Source organism: Zosterops lateralis, assembly GCF_965231275.1.
Source record: "Zosterops lateralis genome assembly, chromosome: 4".
NCBI lineage: Eukaryota > Metazoa > Chordata > Aves > Passeriformes > Zosteropidae > Zosterops > Zosterops lateralis.
The window spans coordinates 59,899,170-59,919,967 of record NC_139765.1 but is presented as its reverse complement, the minus strand read 5'-3'; the positions used below and the strand labels follow the sequence as shown (position 1 = coordinate 59,919,967).

At 38.2% G+C, this 20,798-nt stretch overlaps 1 protein-coding gene across 1 annotated transcript in view; it reads left to right on the top strand.

Annotated features, from left to right (window-relative positions):
• DUS4L (dihydrouridine synthase 4 like) overlaps positions 1-15,934 on the top strand; it is a 37,530-nt gene extending 21,596 nt beyond the window's left edge. The window contains exons 12-15 of the mRNA XM_083860624.1: positions 3,441-3,576; positions 6,127-6,238; positions 13,517-13,617; positions 14,980-15,934. Of these exons, the coding sequence (XP_083716750.1) occupies positions 3,441-3,576; positions 6,127-6,238; positions 13,517-13,617; positions 14,980-15,018 (388 nt within the window). The 3' untranslated portion in view covers positions 15,019-15,934. The remainder of the gene's footprint in view (positions 1-3,440; positions 3,577-6,126; positions 6,239-13,516; positions 13,618-14,979) is intronic.
• The last annotated feature ends 4,864 nt before the right edge of the window (positions 15,935-20,798 follow it).

Sequence of the window (20,798 nt, the reverse complement as noted above, 5' to 3'; positions counted from 1 at the left end):
CCTCAAAAACTAAAGTACTGTTAAATAATAATATTATCTGGCAAGTTGTGTTATTATCTGCTGTGTTAAGAAGCAAAGTTTGAGCCTTGACCGGAGCCACTTCAGCTCAAGCTTGAAGTTAAGAACTGTAGGATAATATTCCAGCTTTCAAGGAAAGATTCAGTTGTATTTCAGATCAAACACTTTGTGGCTATAACTTGCCTGCTATAGTGTTATGATCTTAAGTCTGGTATCTCTTTCAGGTTGTTAAGTACAGCTACTGAAACAGGGTAAAGGAAAGGGCAGTTCTGTACTGCCCACCTGTAGCAACTAAGACTGCCTGTGAATCAGTAGCCACAACAACCTGCAGATCTTATCAGCTGGGCTGGGAGCACATGAAGTCACTGGACATGGATAATGTGAACAAACAGAAACAGACCTGCTGGTCTGATGATTTCCTATTTGTACATTTTTGTGGCGGCTGGACAAGGAGTGTAGGTCCTCTTAGGAGTGCCTTCAGTGAGCTGCTTGACATTGCCTTATATTCAAGAGGGACACAGAGCAAGAAAATCACAGACTTATGACAAACTTCTTCTCCTTAGAGTGATGTGTGGCCATTTTAGCAGACCACTGAGCATAAAGACATGACATATGAAGCTTGAGCAGAAAAGCTTTGGAAAAAACAATGTGACTGTACCCTTGCTGAACAGTGATAGGAATGCATCAAGTTCTCTGTCTTTTTACAGAAAGGTTAAGTAAATATGCACAAATATGTTTTTAATCTCTGGTCCAGGAGGAATAGCTGGATTGTTTCCTACACAAGAGTTGGAAACTGTTCTCTCAGGATCCTACTTACATTCAACTTCCAAGGAAGAAAAGTTGTCAAGTGACCCCAGTAGATTATTTTGTATAAAAGCTCTGCTCTCAAAGAGGTTTGCTTGAAGTTTTTTTGAGCTGCTGGCCTTTCACCAAGATGTAGGAGAAATAAGCGCTCCTCCAATAGTCACTAGATCAAAGGACTTTTCTTTGTAGAGCTGTTTTGCTTATCCATGAAACAGACATAATGTCTGTCAGAGAAAGGAGGGGAAAATGTTGCTTGGGTTGCCTTATCCTGTCATACTGCTATACCATCACCCAACCAACTTGAGGTTCCATCTAGTGTGAAGGGTAACTGGATGCCCCTAGTCCATTCTTTTGTCAGTTTTGCTTCCTTTTAGCACATCAGCCAATAGGAGAATTCCACAAAAATGGAGATTGATAAAATGGAGGAGGCTGGGAGCTTGTCACTCGTGGCAAGACAACAGCAGTCGTGAGGCTCAGTGATTGCAGATCATTGGGTACAGGTGAGGAAAATTACCTGCCAGTGAGGGTATTGGGGCAAGCTGAGCCCCTCCTCTGCAAACTGTGCAGAAAAGAGGAGGGTCATAGATCCTGGAGACTGTCCCCTGGGTAGGACAGAGGCACCCATCTGCTAGTGTGACCTGGTCCTCTGTTAGCCCATGCTGAACCAGAGAGGGATAAGAAGGGCTGAAAACTAAAGAAAATCTCGAGAAAACATGAGCCCACCGCTCACTGGCGCCTTCTAGGAGAGTCAGCAGTGTATTTAACATCACCCTCAGTAGTGGAATATGCAGCTAGGGAGTGCATAGGCCAATTGGGTATATAAAGTCTGTGGCTTCCTAGGATGGCAGAGGGAGTTGGCCAATGTCATTGCATGGCTTAGTTTGAAAGATCATGATTCTGAGGAGAATCCTGGTGACTGCAAAAAGGCAAACATTGCACCTGTCTTCAAGAAGGAAAAAAAACAGATTGTAAGAAACTTAGAGACTGACCTCCCTGGAAAGATTATGAATCAAATCTTACTCAAAGACATCTTCAGGGACATGAAGGACACGATGACTTGGAACAGTTGTCACAGATTAACTTAGAGAAGATGATGCCTGAACATCCTTGTTGCCTTCTGCAGTGAGATGAATGACTATGTGGATAAAGAACAGAATAAGGAACAGAAAGGCCCTTTTGCAAGGCCTTTGACATAGTGTCTTTTAGTATCCATAGCCTAACTGAGAAGATACATAGGCAGGAGAAATGGAGAAAAATGCCAGTGGGAAATTCCCTGGACTTTTGAACCCAAAGGATAATAACCTTGTGAATTTAAGCTGGTGCTCCTCAGGGATCAGTACTGGGTTCAATATTGTTTCATCTCTTTATTAACTACATGGATGATAGGACTGGGTGTGCTCTCAGCAAGCTGCTCAAGGTACCAAATTAGAGTGGTTGACATCTTGGAGAGCAGTGTTACTTCTCAGAGGGAGCCAGAAAGGTTGAAGAAATGTGCTGACAAAAATCTCATGAAGCTCAACGAAGACAAATGCAAAGTCTGACATGGATAATCATGTACAGCACCCAGGCTGGGGACTGGCTGCGTGGGTGGGTAGGAAGCAGTTTTGCAGGAAAAACCTGGGGATCCTGGTAGAGAGCCAGTCATGTATTGAGCTGTGATGGCAAGGATGTAGTTAGCAGATCAAGGAAAGTAGTTATTCCACTCTGACACATACGGTGCTGCAGCTGCAGGACTGAAGTCCAGTTTTAATTTCCCAGAATACTGGAGTACTGCAGTGGAGTACAGAGAAAGTCAGAGGCTGAAATACGTGACCTATGAGGAGATGATGAAGGAGCTTTGCTTTCAGCCAGAAGAGACTTTGAAGGGAAAATTCTATTGATTTCTGTCTGTCTAGTAGTAAAAAAGATGGATCCAGTTCATCTCAGTGGATGAAAAAAGGAATGACAAGAGGTAACAGGAACCTGAGATGTTCAGACTTGTGGTAGAAAAGTACTGCTGCTGTCAAGAGCAATTAAACACTGGAACAAGGACCCTGAAGGATAGTGGAACTGAGGTGCCATATCAGTGCTGACATCCATATGTGTTCTGATTTAACTGTATTGACAGTACTTTGAAGATTATTATGTTCATACTGCTAATTTTATTCTTGCAAGGCTGTTTATGAAGTTGGGTGATTTTTTTTTTTTCACTGTACTCATTACCATAACTTGTTTGGCTCTTGTGTTTGGAGATCAATCCTCTTAAAAATACAGTGTCATGTAACAGTATTTAAACAGCCATTAAGCAGTCAGGTCTATGACCCCTTAATGGCTCTGTGTATTTAGAAGGAGGGAGGTTCTGTATCAAATAAAAATCAGAATGTCAATGGATGAAAATATTTTCAGTCTCTCTTGTTACTGTGATTTGTCATCGATGAGCCTGGATGTTTCCCTTAAGGTAACAGCCCTTTTCTGGTTTTGTTTTTACATCTACTGCTGAGAGAGAAAAGGGCTTGTTTTGGTTTGTTGGATTTTCTCTTTGGTTTGATTTTTGTTGTTTTGGTTTTCACTTGTAGTTTGGGTTTTTTCTTTTATTTGTGCTGTAAATTACAGTTCTGTTCACTGTTTTTCTTCACCAGTGTATTGAGACGTACTGTTACCCTTCTTACTCAGTTGGCAAAAGAGATGGCATCTCATGCAGCTCTGGAAACACAAGTAAATGATGCTACTGAAGCAGCCAAAAAATACATGGCCGAGAATGAAAGACTGCAGGAGGTATCTTTGAGCTTCTTCAGTAACTTTGTTTACAGCAAGTAGTTAGTACAATGTACTGAGGATAGTTTGCTACAGAATGCTTGCTCGTTTTATTCCTTCTAGTTGAAAAAAGAAGAAAAATGTTTTTACAATATGTAATTCAGAATACTGAAAACAAATTATAGTAGCATCTTATTAACAAAGGAAATGGAAGTAAAGCAAATATGAAGTTCTGTCTTTCCAGTACAAATTTCATCAAAGTAGTAGAAGATTCTTAATATATTTCTCTGAATTTAGTCATAACAAAGTAGAGGGAGACACTAATTTTAATCCTTTAATTGCAAACAAATCCTTTACTTGCCTGTTTAGGTTAAACTGTAGCAGTCCAGGATGAAAAAGCCTACTATATAACTGTTTTCATGCTGACTGTTTCGTCTTAATAGGATTTTCTCCAGTCCTGAATGTGTTTTCTAACTTATAAAATTAATCTTTTCTATTTAATGTATTTTCTATTCTTCTATCTTTTTAAGGTAGGTCAGCCAATTTCAGAATACTTCCCTTTCTTAGTAGGACACTGTTTAGTATTAATAAGAATACTTTCAAAACCTTCTTACTTAAAAAAACTACCAAGAGACTGAAGAGATGTTATTTTTATGCGAAGAATGATTAGGCTGACGTGTGGTTCAATACATAACTAGTCAGGAAGGAAAGGCATCAAAGATAATTAAGATAAATGTATGAAATCTTTTCTTGTAACTGTTCAGTTTGACTTTTGTTGGAAGAGAGTGAACCCTAAGCTGAGTTCAGGCATCTAGACATATGAAGGCTTTTAGAGTGCAGCACATTGTCAAAACTAAATTCCCAGTGGGTGTGTACAGGTTTCCTTCCAGTTTGTCTAAAGCAGTGTCTATGGTTACTGGCACTGTCATTTTTTTGTAATAAATCTTCGTAGGACAACTCTGGACAAAGGGCACTGGAGAGGATACAAAAAATCTAGTTGTTTGACAGGTGTTGTAAGACAAGAATCACTAGTCTGTGTTAGGTGTTTCCCAAGTAAAAAATTATTCCAAAATTTTGGGATTTGGTATTTTGTCAGAATGATCCAAATTCTTCCCTCAGCCATGGAATTTGTCTATTTACTGCTTACGGGTATGGTTTTTTTTCTGGTCTGTCCTGTTGTGATTTTGCCAAAAGTCCTCTTTTTTGTTCTGCTTTCACATTCTCTTAGCAACACATTCTCTTACCCGCTTGTAAATGATAGCCAGACATTGGAAACTGTAGTCCTATCTGTTTTTATTTGTGTGTTTTGGTTTGCAAAAATACAGGTAGCCACAGGTACAGGCAGCATGCTGTGGCTGGATCTCCATTGTGATGGACATGGGAAATGTTCAGGGTTGGAATACTTTAACTTCATAGACACCCTGTGGTTTAGGCTTCTCTGTGGCTTGGCCTCTGCATTTGTGTTTATTTACAAGTGTGTTTCATTCCACCGTTAGAAGTGAGAGCAATTGTACATAAGGCACTGGCTGCAAGTATAAATACTGTGAATTTGCTCCACTGTGCAAGGTCTGCACTGTCACCTGTTCAGAGGTTCCATGGTGCTCAGGAGATAAAAGTTAACAGAAATAGCCTTTTGCATACTAACAGGAAGAGGTGAGCACAAAGCAGAGAAGACAGTTGGCTACAGTTTTGTTACCAGCAGTTAAATGTCTTCTCAGCTCTTTGATTAAATAGCGTCTGGAAATTTTTCTCAGCTCTTTTCCTTGAATTGTTTACCAGTCTTTATAAACAGTTCTTTTTTTTCTTCCTAAAATAATCTTTCCCCTTTCCTCCTGCCTGTGCCTGGTAAGCTCTGATATTGCTAGTTCACCTAACAACTGTTTGTCTCAGTTGTTTTACTTTTCTTTTTCCCATTAAGCATTTAGCACTTTTTTTGCTGTTGCAGAGATGATGTGTGGTTAGATAGTAGAAGCTTTATGAGAAAAGTATCTCGCTATGGGATCTAATCTTGCACCTTAAGAGGGTGCATAAGTATAGTAGTGCCAACATTTTTGGAGTACAGGGAATATACTGCTCATGTGTCAAGTGTTTACATGGCTCTACCTGGATGCTTTCCTAGTTTTTGTCTTGAATTTCACTGGAAATTGAATCTGGATATTTGAACCACTCTGAAGATGGAAGGAGCTGCAAACCTACATGGAGAGAATTAGAACCAGTAGCATGTAAACATAGCAGCATTCTGTCACTGACAGTCCCAGTGTGTATCTTCTGAAAAATCCATTTTATAACCGAAATGGAAGTTGTACGCTTGATAGAGACATGCAAAGTACTCTTACACAAGAGATAACACCATTCTAGTACAAGTATGCCATTGCCTAGAACACTGAGCTTGTTTATTTCCTTTTTTTTTTTTTTATTTGGGAGGATTTTTTTTCTACAATGACTGTATCAGGTTGACATTTGATAAAACCTAATGCTTTGCAAGATCAGGGCTGACATTCCCTGGATATTTTGCATTAATATCAGACTAATGAAAATAAGATTAATTGTAGCAATTGTGGTTTTTAATAGGCTTTGAGTGGAAAAGGAGATGGTAAAAAGAAAGAGTCAGCAGATGCAACTGAGAAAAAGTTGAAGGAAGAAGTTGAACATTTGAAAGCAGAGCTACAGAAGACATCAAATGGTGAGTATTAGTTAGGACTCCTTGCAGATAAGAAAAAGATGAATTCAACACTGAATGTCAAAAAAAATATTATAGGTATAGCCTGAACTAACTTCATCTGTTTCCAGAACACTTGGCATAGGATTTCTTTACATTTGACTAGGAACTGACAAAACATGCCATTGCCATCCCAATATTTTAGTAAATGTGTTCATTATGAAAACATGTAAGGTGTAATTGGAACACCTTATTTAAGTTTTAATTATTTATAATATGGACTGATGTATTTAAGTGGTGTTGACTTGTCTTCATCAATGACATGACCAGAGTATGCAATCATTTGCAGGTTGCTTATAGGCATCAGTTTGATCTTTCATGTCATACATAGCAGCCACTCTTCCTGTATAAAATGGAGAAGCATTGTGGTTGATGTTTTTTACTACCATAGGGTTTCTGTCAGACAGCAGAAAAGTCCTTGACTAGTATTCGAAATTTATATATGTTCTGCAGCTGAGGTGTTAAGATGTTAGCTTTTAAAATATTTTCTTTGTTTACAAGGAAACATACCATGCAATTTGTAACATAATACTTTTGTTAGCAGCTTCCGTGTTTAAGGTTTGGGTTGTCAAAACTGCTTTATAGGCAGCCCAAATTGAGATAGAAGCAGTTTTTACCTGTTTGGTTCTGTCTTACTGGGATCTCAAGGTGTGTGATGCCTGTGAGCACCTGCTCATCTGAAATCAGTGTTTTAAGATAACACTGCCTGCAATCTTGTAAACATTAATCAGATGTTCAGACTGTAACAAAAATACAGATTTTCTTGGTATAAGATAGCATGTTGTCATCAAAACATAGCCCCACTTTCATATTGCCTGGCACTGCTAGAACACTCTAAGAATAAATTTTTCAGAAATATTTAATGAATCCTTTTTCCCTGTCCACTGGGGAGTCAAATAAGAAATGTAAACCAGCTGTTTTCAGCTGGGCTTGAAGCAACAAGAATCTTTAAATAGAGAGTCTCATTAGTTTACATTCTCAGGCGTGTTTGATGGTGAGTTTTCCCCTCTCCTGCTGTTTTCTTGAAGAAAGGGGTGAAAAGTGCCTTTGAAGTGACAGGATCAATGGAAAATTTAAATGCTTATGTTTTATTTAAACTAACTGGTGGTATGTAACACTAATATAATGGAAGTTTTTCAGTCAGGAATGCTAGAGAAAGCTAAGGAACAAATAGATTTACCTCATGCTGCTTCAGCTTCATTCTCCCCATGGGATGTTGTCCATCCTAGAGATGTATAAATTAAGACATGCTTGAATCTTTTGTTAGAGCAAAAGCTGGAGAGAGGGTCTTTCTAAGGAGTGAATTGAAAAATATTTATAGCCCTTCTCCTGATGCCACCCCCCTCGTTGCCAAAAACCCCATGGATGGTATGGGAATTACCATGGGCAGCTAGGTGGTGTGGAGGTATGTCTGTCTTACTTTTTTGTAAGTTTTCTTACATATTATTTTGAGCAAATTGATAGCCAGAAAGCTTAAAGTACTTCATAAGAACAACCACATTTGTAGGCACAGCTTTCTATAGAGTGTTAGAGAATGTAAATGAAATTTACTGTTTTCTTTTGAAATTTCTGCTACTGGGTAGGTAAATGTTGACTGTCATGTTCACTAAGTGTGAGCAATGCATTACACAAAATGAAAGCTGAGACTGGAAAGTTTGTTTTGCCTCTTCTAAGCAATTTGTTTCATGCTACTGAGCTCACATGACTAAAGTAACTTTTTCTTTGTGTCTGAAAAGTCCAATCCATGAAATTGTGGGGGGAGAGGTGAAGAGTGTAAAGGGTGTCACTTAATAATGAAACAATACAAAACTAGTATAAAAACCAAAACTTTACTGGTTTTGATTTTTGAGGTTTTCTTACTGTTTGTTTTTCAGCTATAGTATTAGTAAGAGTCATAAATTTGCATTTTGTTCTTGGTTGGGTGGGTGGTTTTTTGCTGCTTGAAAGGAAAAACTTTATTTTCAAAAGCAGTGTCAAATATCCATTGCTCTAGTCTGGGCCACTTATTAAGCTGCTGATGCATGGTAATACATTATTTTAGAGTAGGCCATGAGCTGAAAGGTGGTTTAAGTCAGTATAGTGGCAGCCAGGAAGAGTCCTAAATGTACACCTACTTCACATTTGAGGGAACGGTTTAGTATGAGATTAGTGCTGTGACTTCAAAGGTCATGCAAATTTCATGTAAAGTTTTGAATTCTGTAAAGTTTTTTATGACTGGCAGAGGAAATACTGAATGTTTCCTCTTTCTGAAATTCTGACTAAAATTATAGTGTAGACAGATTATTGCAGACTTTCAGGAGACTCGTCTCTAGATCTTCAGCTTTCTACCGTTTACAGAAAACAGAGACTACTTTTTTTCCTCCTTGCTTAGCAGTGAAATCATAAGTGAAGAAGACCTTATTCCCATGCTTTGAATGAGTGGGGAGGAAGAATCAAAATACAAGACTGAGCAGTGAAATCAGTAAAATCTGATGAAAGGCTGGAAATTAATTTTAAGGGTTTTGGCCAAATTTACTTTCTTTTCAGGCTTGACTTTTATATTACATTTGATGCCTTTTTTTGCTTTATTTTGGAAATTAAGCAAAGAGGACTAGTTCCTCACTACTCTATTGCAGACCCACATACTGTTGTCAGGGCTTTATAGGCACCCAGCAGTGGGGCAAGCACTTTGAGAGCCTAAATCCGAAATCCATTTTTAGCATACCTAGACATGTAATAACATGACTGGTTAGAAACCTTCTGAGATGGCATTTTATTGATACACATATATTATGGAAATGTCTTGTTGATATCTAGAAATAAATGTACATACTTGTAGCAATATCCAGTACAGATGTGAGAATGTTTCTCCTGCTACACATTAAACATACTTCTAAGAAAATATTGATTCAGATAATAAAAGGTTCTCTGTATGGCTACTGGCCTAGGACCAATAGCAATTTTCTGGGGAAAGAAGACATGCCACGATACTGTTTCATTTTGATGGTTTGGAAAACTATGCAAAAAACCACAACCAAACAAATAACCTGCAACTGGGCATGAGGTTAGACCTGAGAGAAGTTTCATAAAGCCGTTTGTCCTTACAGTGGTCCTTTTCCTGGGGCAGGAACAGGGTTTCATGAAATATGTACTGGCTCATCAGTCATTTAGGTGCTTTTAAACTTCAGTTCAACTTTTTCTGAAAATACTCTGTTTATATATTGTTGTCATAGGTGTATGGTGGGGAAGGAGGAAATTCTAATGGAACTTCCATGCATCCTTTAAAGAGGCTTGTTTTGTGTACAGACTGGCACAAGTGTTGTTTCATGGCAGCATAGTATTGTAGGAGACAGGAAGAGAGCAACAATTCATATGGAGGGCTGGTTTTGAAATAACTTGTAACTATTGCCTATTCTAGCAAGTATGCATGTACAGATGTACAGCTCTCATTTAAATGTGAAGATTACTACATGTTTGAAACATATTAAAAAATACAGACATTGGGAATACATTTCATAAAACTACTGCAAGGGAGAGTTCAGTTTGGCCTTGGTGTTGCTGGGTAGGCTGGTGCCATGTATGAAAACTACACTGAGCTTCACTGATGCACTCCAGTCTTTAAAAACAAACAACTTTAAAGAATTGGCCACAGTCTTGTTATTTGGCCAATGGCAGAGGGAAGTTGAGAAACAAGGTCTGTCTTACTTAACCTTTTTACAAAACCATGAGATGATAATCAAGGGTGGGAGCCATTGCAGTGTCACATGCAGCAAGAATTGATACTCTTATTTGTGGATTGGAAGAGATGGCTGCATGCAGCAAGCATGGGTTTATTATACAACGCTGTTTATGCCATCCAACAATGCTATAACATACCTTTTGTAACAAAATTTTGTTTGAGATTGCAAAAGGTACTTGAAGCAAATCTGTAAATTTTTTGGCCCTGCCTTCTCATTTTAAATTCTGACCATTGTATCTTAAGAAGAGAATTCAGAATTAGTATGGAGTTACTTGAGTTGGAGTTGCTGGAGTTGTGTTCCCAGCCTTACAGCATGTTTGTTGGCAAATCTCTTGAGCCATCAGTGCCTAAATTCTTAAATGTGAATAGCTCTTTTTTAACTTGAAAACTCTTTTAAGACAGGGCTCTTTTTTGCTCTTCAACTAGTCCAAATCATTTGGGTTGTAGGCTTGTATTGTGAGCAATGCTAATGTAAGTTCCAGATCGTTTCCTTAGTAGCAAGCAGCGTAAGTCAAATGATTTAGTCAGACCAGGACTAGTTGTTGTGCAAGGAAATGCCCAAAGAATTATTAGTTGTTTTTGTTGCTGTTTGGCTTTGGTTTTAGTGTTAGGTTCTCCATCGTTGTTGAAATGAGGAGATCATAGAAAGGCTACAGCTACTGGGCTGTGGTAATGTAGCTCCTCAGCAGTTTTATTCCTCATCCTTAGAATTCAGAGCAATCTGAAGTAAACTGTCTCTCCTGGAACAGAATTCAGAGAATGTGGTGAAAAGACATGTTCTCTACTTTTCCCAGACTATACATATTACATTAGTTTATGGACCTTCAGTCCCACATAACTGTGAAGGGTAAAGTTTTCCACAAATGTCTTCCATTGAAACACTGCCCTGGGAATAGTTTGTTGATTTTTCTTGGAAGGAGAAAGAATGGAAAAGGATAGCCTACCTCTCATAGTACTGAGGCTGGATTCTGTATTTGGAATTTACTGATCATTCCTCTAGGTGGGTGCATTAATGTAGAAGCAGCACCCTCACCTCCTGCCTGCTCATGCATTGACTTGGTGGGAGGCGTCAGCTGTGGGGGCTTGCTCACTGCCAGTCCAGCTGTTGTGCTCCTGTGAGGCAGAGTAACAGGCCAGATGGAAGCCAGAAATAATAACTGAGTGTCCTGTGCACACAAAAGATCTTCTGTTTGCTGCTGGATCCGTGTCCATATGATAGGATCCACATGACAAGCGGTGTACCTGATGGACTTGGCTGCAGTGTGGTGCTCGTGCAGCCGCGGAGGAGCTGGGCACTGCTGTGTGGGCACAAGGGGCTTCACAAGGCGCCCAGGGAAATGGGTGCACTGAGGAATTCCCCTTGCCAAAGACGTGATGCTCCTTTTAATTGTGCGGCCCCAACAGGAATGAGTCTGGATTTGGTGGTTTGTTGATGTTTTGGGGTTTTTGTCCATAGCCAACACAGGTGGAAAGGACAATCTGTTCTTTGCTTTTTCTTCTTCTAGGGTTAGGTGAGGTATTTCTGTCATACATCTGTTTTGGTCAAAACATTAAAACAATGCAGTAGCTTGTTTGCTTTCTTGATTTGTAGATACTTTTGGATATTTTGTTCATGTTTTAAAGTAGTTTTTAGTTGCAACTAAAGTACTGCGCTGCTTCTTATAAATAACTAAATAGTATTAAATCAATAACATTGAGTCACAACTTCTTCAGAAGTGAGATATTATTAATTTTTACTATACTATGTGCAAGAATGTTCAAACAAAAGCAAGATTTATGTTTTTAATTAACAGATTCTTGGAGAAGTGAAATAGCATATGTATAATTTTTTTTGTCTACAACTTCAAATTCAGAAGTTTATCGAATTGTCACAAGTTTATTTTATTGATATCCAGATTTTACTGTTGAGTATTTTAAACAGTACCGAGATTAGAGAGAGAGTAAATCCAGTGGGGTTTGACTTGTGTGTGGAAATCAAAGTTATTCCAAATATCAGAACCTTCAGAAAATCTGTATTGATACTGTCAAGAATGACTTCTAGGATGAAGGAAAACTGTGTAAGAGTACGGAAATGAAAAAAAGGATTTAAAGAAGAGAAATTAGGAGTTTTTAATCATGTTGGAATCCATAGAGAAAAGTCTTACTGACTCCAGTGAATAAGAATTTCAAGGTAGGTAAAAGTCCTGTTACAGGAAAACCACTTGCAGAGTTCTGAAATGAGATTTTTTTTTTTTTCATCTGTACATTCAAAATAATTATTTAAAAATAACAGAAATTCTGGGTGAGGGAGTTCTCCTTCTTGCATGTAAGAGTGGTCAAATCTCATTTCCTGATGTTTCAGGAACTAGCACCTAAAGAGAAATCTGGTTCATACCAGACTGCTTCTAACTCAGTGCTTAACAGAAACCACATCTAGCTTCTCATCTTTTCAGAGCAGGCTTTTAGAGGTGCTGCAATTCTTGAGTGCAGTGGAGATCTCTGGGAAAGAAGAGTCTCTCTCAGGCAGTTCACAGTCAAAGGATAGATTCACACTTTTGGAACAAGGAAATTTGCAAATGTTCTTTTTTTATTTGTACCCTCAGATTTGGTCGTTTGGGTTTAAGTGGCCATTTGAGGCAGCATTACTAGGTCATTAACAACATTTCTTTGGTTTCACATTAATAGATCAAGATTTAGACTATGCTTGTGGTGCTGCATCAGAGAAATACGATGATCCCTGAGATACCTATAGCAGAGGAGTATGAAAATGTCTAAATGACCTTATGTAACAGCTTAGGACTAATGGTTTTATGACACTTTGTGCTGTTTCATCCTGCATTGTAAAGTAGCCCCTATGGAGTCCTAGGCTGTTTGGTATTGCAGCATAGATGTGCTCTCAGTTTGTGTTGAGATGGAGTAGAGTAATAATTACTTTGTGCTTATGTTAAAAATCTGTTCAAAGTTATTTATCCACCCACCACCATTTCTGCCTTTTCATCCATAAACTGATGCTGCCCATCAATTAACTCATGCATGGTAAAATTCAGAACAGGGTGAAAAGGTGAGATCTGTGCTCATGTAATCATGTATCATCTTTCTTCTTACCATGTTTTGTAGATGGTCTCAGTTGCTGTGTAAAAATCTTGCCCAGTGTTTGAGTTCCCTCCTCTTTTTAAGAGGTCTGACAGTTTTGATTTTGGAGTTGCAGAGTTTTGTTTTTCTAGAACTGTCTCCTGCAATGTGACGGAACACTGTAGTCATCACTAACTAGTCACCTCTTTCAGGAATTCAGTGGTCTCACCTCTACCTTTCTAACAGCCCCTTCCTGTTCCTCATGCTGATCTTTCTGAATATTGGCCATTCTCTTTCTTCTCCCTGTTTGTCCTCAGCTTCTCTTCATGTGTCCATCTGTGATGCTGTGTTAAATTCTAAGCGTTTTTAGAGGCAGGACTGCTAGTGCAGTGGAGCCCTAATACACATCTAGAGCTCTGAGGAACTGCAGGAATACAAGTAATAATTAAAACACCAATTTTGGTATTTTACAGCTTTCCATAAGGCAAAAACTGAAGTGGCTGCAGTTAAAAAGCAGTCTGAAGGCCTTAAAAGAGAATATGATCATCTGATGAAAGAATTTGAACAGCTTCAGGTAGGTGGCTCTGGATTGCCATACAACCACTGTGTTTTGAAATTGTACCAGCAAAATTCTGTTTGTTTGTATTTATTGTGCAAGAGAATTTACCAAAATCTTTAGGATAGCATAAAGTTACAACTGGCAGCATTCCTTAAGCTTCTTCAAAATAGTAAAATTTTGTTTTGCAAAGTTATTAGCATTTGCTTTTTTGCACTTTGATTGACAAAGCTCAGGTTATCATTAGCTTCAATTTTACTGTTACTTGGAAAATAAGATTCAGATGGTTCTGCAGGTGTGATCAAACTGAAATACTTTAAGAAAATTATAGGAGATGTGAGGGTGTGTGTGGCAGGGGGAGTATATACACAATTTACAAAAGTTTTTTGGGTTTTTTTGCTCTTTAAACATGATTTTGCAATCCTGGATTATAAATGTTGCAATACTGTTGATAAACAAGGATAAAAAACCCAACAAACAGCCTAGGCTAAAAACAGACTAGTATAAAGTTCAAACTGAAGTACAAAATATTTTTTTAAAAAACAAACCATATTAATTGAAAGTTCAATCAGCTGTTTGATTGAGTTTATGTGCTTGACTATAATACCTGTAAGATATGCAGTTGGTATTTCTTGTAGAACTGGTAGTCTGTACTTTTAAGTTGTCTGACAGGTGTTCATTTGCTCCGTACCCAACATCTGTCTTGAGCAAAATTCAGTAAAACTGAAAGTTTTACTTTCAGTAAAAAGCCTGTTTACAAGTAGTGGTCTTGGAAGAAAATACATGATCATTAAAATTATGATGACCTGCTTTTCAAGAAGAGTTGTTCAGTCCCGTATTAATTTAAAAAAGACAATTTTGACCTGGTTATCATCTTTTTTTTCCTGTACTCTGTGAAACCACTTACTCATTCCCAGCCTCACCCTGTATTGTGGGACCAGATTGCTCAACTGATCCCTGTGTTCAATTCAAGACCACCATGCATGGCCTGTCCTTGTTGTGCTTCCCTGTGTGATGAGCCATAGTAGTCCTGCTGCATTTCTAACAGACTTGTGGTCTAAAACATGCATCTTTACCATCTTCTGTTTACCTCTGCGTGGAAAGAACAGAAGGTACTGAGCACACAGTAGATGCAGCTCCCAAGGATAAATGAGTTGATAGCAGGAAATGTTTTCTGCTGAGTTTTCTGCACAGCTCAGCTGTAACACCAGTGGGAGCAGAACTAGGCTGCACAGCCTTGACTGCTGGCAGCAAAAGCTCAGGTATTCTGTGGGGAGGTGTTGATGGAACTGCAGCTTACAAAGGTGTATGGTGAACAAATCAGGTGTTTGATTTCTGATCTTGCCTAACTTACATTATTTTTAATCTGTCTCTTTTCAGCAAAATTCAAATAAAGCAGAAGATAGGAAAGACCTGTAAGTGCATCAAAGGCGGATGGCATCGCTACAGTTGCTTGAATGAGAGAAGTCTTGTTCCTGGATGTTCCTGATGCATACCTGAAACAAAACTTGATTTTTCCAAAAAGTACATGCATTGCAGGTCACTATTCAGGTTCCTCCAATTTATCGGTTGCCAAAATGTTCTGTGTTGCAAATAAAATGTTAAGTGGCTTACCGGATTTACCGTGGAGTTTGTCACTGCTCTCATGAGGAGAAACTCAAAAATCTTTCAACTCCACCTGGAGCAACCTGTTTTCCAAGCTTTTCCCTCCCATAATGGTAACAGATCACCACTGCTTGTAGCATTTGAGTGAGGTTGCATATCACTCTAGATCATAAAAACAATTACTTAAACCTCCTTTGGGCACCTGCTTGGAGTCTTAAAGATTCAATTCCCAGTGGGTTGAAGAAGGCTGAAAGCTTTTTATCAGTGGAAAACTGAATGACAATCAGTCTAAGGAAAATAAAGAAAGAAACATTGCATTTCTAAATCCACTAGTTTGTGACTTTCACTTTAGCCACATGGATTTGAGTGTATTTTAACAAACAATATTTTGCATGCCTCTGGTTTATTTTTTTTTAATATATTGAGATATTTCAGTTTTGGGTTGGCTGGTATTAGCAGTCTTTATTTTTACACTCTTTACATTGGTTTACTCCTTCTGTACCATCTAACTTCTTTTGCCTCGCTAAGCAAAAAATCTTTTTAAATGTAGGCCGTTTGGTTTGTTGTTTTGTTTTCATGGATACAATACCTCAAATAAATGTGCACTGTTTTGCATAAGACCTTTTTGGAAAGTTGTTTTGAGTTTATTTGTTGTATTGAGTTAGTTGGTTTCAGTTTATATTTGAAAGTTTGATATCTTGTTCTGTTAAAGGGATTGTTTAAGTTCATGGTTTCTGGATTTATTCTTGTAAATCTCTCCCAGTATACTGTCTCATCATAGTTAATAGGAATATGTACTAGGAACAAAATATACTTGTAACTTGGTGATATTTAACTCTTGAAAATACAGTCTTCATAGTGGTAGTTTTACTTGCTCTGTAAATAGGATTTGTTTAGCACAGACTTTAAACAGCTTATCAAATAGTATAAAACATAATAACATACCATATTCAATAAGAAGGCATATGTTTTTAAAAAATACTCTATCCTTGCTGAAGTAGAACAGAATGCGTTTTTAGAGATTCTGTGACACGCAAGATTTTTTTTAATTGATATAAAAACTTCAGGAAAAGTTACAGATTTTTCATACCTGCGTACACATGTTTTGAAGATGTAGTTGAATGCGTCTTTGTGTTGTTTTTTTTCCCCACCCCTTTCTGAAATGTTTAAAATTGTGATGGAATGTCATCTCCGGTAAGATCCAAAGGCTGTGGTTGGAAGCCTTGGAGGTATAACAACAAGTGCTGGTTTAAATAACAGAACAAAAAAACTCACGTATGTTTCTTACTTCAAGACCGAACAAAAGCTAATAACTCTTGCATATTATTTACTGTTACCTATTCAAATTTCAAACACTTCTTCTGCTAGTATAAGTAGATAATGGGGTAGAAAATTAGAAGCTTATAATGAATGATGTTGTGCACTGTGCTTTTCATCCTTAAAAAATTACCTTTAGGAGTAATATGGAATAAAGAATGGATGGCTGTGAATGCAGTTATAGTACTGATATTTCTCCTTGAGAAGGAACACTGCTTTACACAGTTTTTTGCTGTAGAGCATGACTGAAGTGTGAAGGAGTACAGGGTGGTATGCTCTGTTCCCTTGCGGCTGGAATGAGGCTGGGTATTTTCAGACATGCAACGTCCATTCAACACATGATAGAAACATGCTGTAATACATTACACAGAAAACCTTGATATTGGGCCACAGGGAAATGTTCCCTGCATTGAAAATTCCTTAAACACACAGACTTTGTATTTTGCCTCCATTCACTTCTGTTGTGTCCCTTACTTGGATCCTTTGTTGGGTTTCCCTGTCAGAGAGTATGACAATCATCATTTTTGTCCTTGTCTGTTGGGGATGGTCACACATGTTTGACTGAGTTGCATTATCACACTTAGAGCTCTTTGGAGGCCTAGACTTGTTCACAGAAAAATAGTCTAATGTTATTCAGATTAAATTTTTTTTGTAGATTCTGCTATGTAGAACTCTATTCTTGAAAAGCACATGGATTTTGTAAAATTGTAAGTCTAAATAGTGTATCTGGAAATTCTAGTAGATGGCAGATCCTTGTCAATACTTTGCATTTGCATTGTTTAACTTTATATGCTTTCAGGGCTTGTGGGAGTCTGGGTCGATCAACTTTAACTACAGTTCTGTCATTGGTAATGTTTAAGTTATGGTTGATATACAGGGAAAGAATGAATCAAAATGTCATGCTTTTATCTCCTGATCTTTCAGGCTGTTGGGTCACATTTTGGTCACATGTGCCTGTGTTGTGGGAAAGAAGCTGAAAAAGGTTAAATCTCCACTAATACTGATGGAATCAAAATAACTTTTGTACTCATGTTAGACAGTTAATTTATTCTGAGTATGTCTCCAGAAGTAAGAATTTGGAGCTCTTTACACTCTAAGTAATGTCAAAGTAATTGCCTAGTTGTTTCAGAGCCTTTTTTTCTCTCTTTACAAAAGTAGAAATATGCATATTCCATACTTTACTGGAGAAGCATGGGAGAAATTATTCTAAAAATATTTGCGCAGATTTAACTGACAGTAGCTTTCAAAAAAAATTGAGGGGTATTTTCATGGCTTTCTTCATAAACCCCTTTTTTTGCTGAGTCAAGAAAGCAGTGAGATCATGGTGGGTGCATGAGAGCTGACCTGAATATTAATTAGACCTGGCTGCATGCTTTGGTGTTACCTTAAAGGAAAGCACCTGTAGCTAGGCAGAATGTTTTTCCCTTTTTTATTTTTGCAACAAACATGCAACAATACATCTTCATTAATAACATAAATTGTGCAGGGTCTTTTCTGAAAAGGTACCCTTGCATTAGCACTCCCTGTGTGTTTGCTGCCACAGTAGTCCCTGGCTACATAGCTTCATTGTGCTTTCCTAGCTTCTTGTAAAGGGCGAAAGCTCAGCTTTTCTCTCAGCATTGAAATAACATTTGTTTTTCTAAATGTGAAGTTACTGTAAAAGTACTACATGACTGCCTCAACTCTCGAGTGTTTCTTGAAATTCTGAATATACTCTAGGACAGAAGCCCTCATTTTGCCTTGCCTTTGGACAATGCTTATCCCCCTGTCAGCTGTAATCTGAGTCCTGTTACAACCTAATACAAGTAATTTTACAGATAAGTTGGAAAATCAGCTCTCAGTTATGTCATTCCTGTGCTTCAGTACTCTGTGCTGCCTATTGCTCTGTACATTAATTCTGGAATGTCTGAAAGCACGGTTCTAGAACTGAGCATACTCAGTTCAGGAATAATGTGGAATGTTTTATTTTCTATTATAAATTGTAACATTTTTGTTTTGTTTATGACGTAGTGTACAAATAGGGACAAGCATTACAAGGTGTATTTGTGAGAAAAACAAGAGTCCCTCTAGGTTTTTTGTCCACTCTGAAATGCAGCTGTGGTCCAAAGGAAGTTTTTCTGTCATCTGCAAAGGCAAGTGCCCTGAAAAGCTTTTGCTATTCCATCTTCAGCTTTGGGAGAGCTAAGCAGAGAGGGAAGGACTATATATGCTAGACAGTTCCCTGCAGGACTGTGTGAAGGTGGTCTTGGGTCTGCATGAAGTGCATCTGGGGTGTTTGGATTCTCAAACATACTTGGGTGCACCAGGGTTCAGCGAGTGGGAACCTCTCCACTATGTTTAGTGACTAGTAGGTGTTAGATACGAGCTTTAGTGTGTCTCTTGGAAGAGGAGATGCCAAAACCAGGTACCAGGGAACATGAATATGGGAAGGATCTCTCAAACTTGTCTGAAAATTGGATGCCAATTACTGCTGTCATAAAAGCACGTCTGCAAGACTCTTGACATAAAATAGCTGTTGGTTTAACCCTTTATCCTGCTGCATGAGGTCAGACTGTCTGTGTAGCCTGATTTGCTTTGTTCTTGTCTTTGAAAACAGCCAGGAGGGGCAGTAGCTTGGTGATAATTGTATTTTGCAAGATAGTGTAATAACTTCTCACCTAGGTGAGGCCATATGTTACATCTTACTGAGCATGAGGTTTAAATCTCTGTTCCTGTGACTATAGAAGAAGGTGCTAAACTACTCCTTTCTGTGAGAGTTCAACAGGGTATGGAATGGAAAATGTGAGAGGAAGGGAGGAACTGTTATTCTTGGCCAGTAAGGACAAAATCTTAGGCTTTTATTTTTCTCCAGACATGACTTGGGCATTAGAGGTCTAAAGAAACAGAGCACACAGTGAAGTAGGGGTCTTGGAAACAGGCTGTGTATCTGTCTTAGGTTGTTTGTTTCATACCAAGTACAAAGTGAACATGAACTAATTAGAAAATAATAGCAAATAATAAGGTAAACAAAAGGATTCAGAAGACTGATGTAGATTTCAAGCTAAAAAAAACCCTAAACACCCCTCCCCCAAAAAACCAACAAGGCCCTACACAAAAAACCCAACCAACCAAATAAAAAAGCTGAAGTTGAAAAATAAAAAACTAAGAGTCTGCCTTCTAGCTTGAAAGGTAAAAGGAAGGGAGATGCATCCTCAGTGGGGTCAGCAACATCACAGTCCAGAAACACATTGCATTTGATTTGACACAGATGTGTCTCTGTGTATGGGATCCATTCTGAGCTAAGGCTTACAGTCTTCAGCCTCTTCCTGAAATGATTGTCTTTGCAAATTCTGGTAAATGCATTGTGTTACACAGATGGAGATTTTTTTTTTTTCTTGAAGTGTCTTATCCTTGAACTCGCATACTTCTGTCCTTCCAATATTCATGGTTCTACAGAGTTTTCATCTGTAGAGCATCTGCAGGTGCTCCTACTGCATCTCATCACCTGAGGTGCTGAAGCTTGGAGTAGTGTTCAGGCAGATGTGCTGCAGGAAACAAATTTGCAAGGAGTGTGAGTTACAGTCAATTCAGATTCTTCTGACTGTATCCTTCCTGTGTTAATTATTTGTTCAGTACTATGTCTTTTCCTCTTGATATCAAGCGGTTCTCCTCTAAAACTCAGTTTATGTGGTAAGTGTAGGGCTTACATTGGCTTCTTGCAAATGATTTTGCTGTTGTTCTTTGCTTTTATGATTAACCTAGAAACCATTATACCTGCTGGAGTAATTTCATTCTCTTTGTAATAATTTTAGAACTAAGATGATGTTATCACAACAGATTTTCAAAGTTAGTTTTAAAAACTGCTTTTTATGGTGCTCCATTTTTATCTGGAGTGGATTCTAACCCACTACATGACTCAGTTTTGATGCCGGCTCAGTTTTCAGTATGTGCTTTAGAATATGTCTAATATGTCTTTTCCAATATTATTTCCATCTCCCCATACTATTATCTGCTAATGAGAAAATCTGAAAGCTTTCCGACCCTGGATTAAGTAACATTTACATCATACCTCTTTCCTTGTTTCTCTGGAACAAGGCCAGAGTGCCATGCTTACAGGTTTCTACAAAACGCTGGGACTTGTTTTGGGAGGCTGGCTGCTTCACTGCTGGATACAGCATTGCTCAGATCAAAATGGTTCAGCAGGTTACCTGGATTTCCTTACAGTGCAGCAGAGGGGAAGCCAGTTGCAGAATTAGGAAACCTGAATTGTGTTAAGCCTACAAAAATTACTTCAGCAA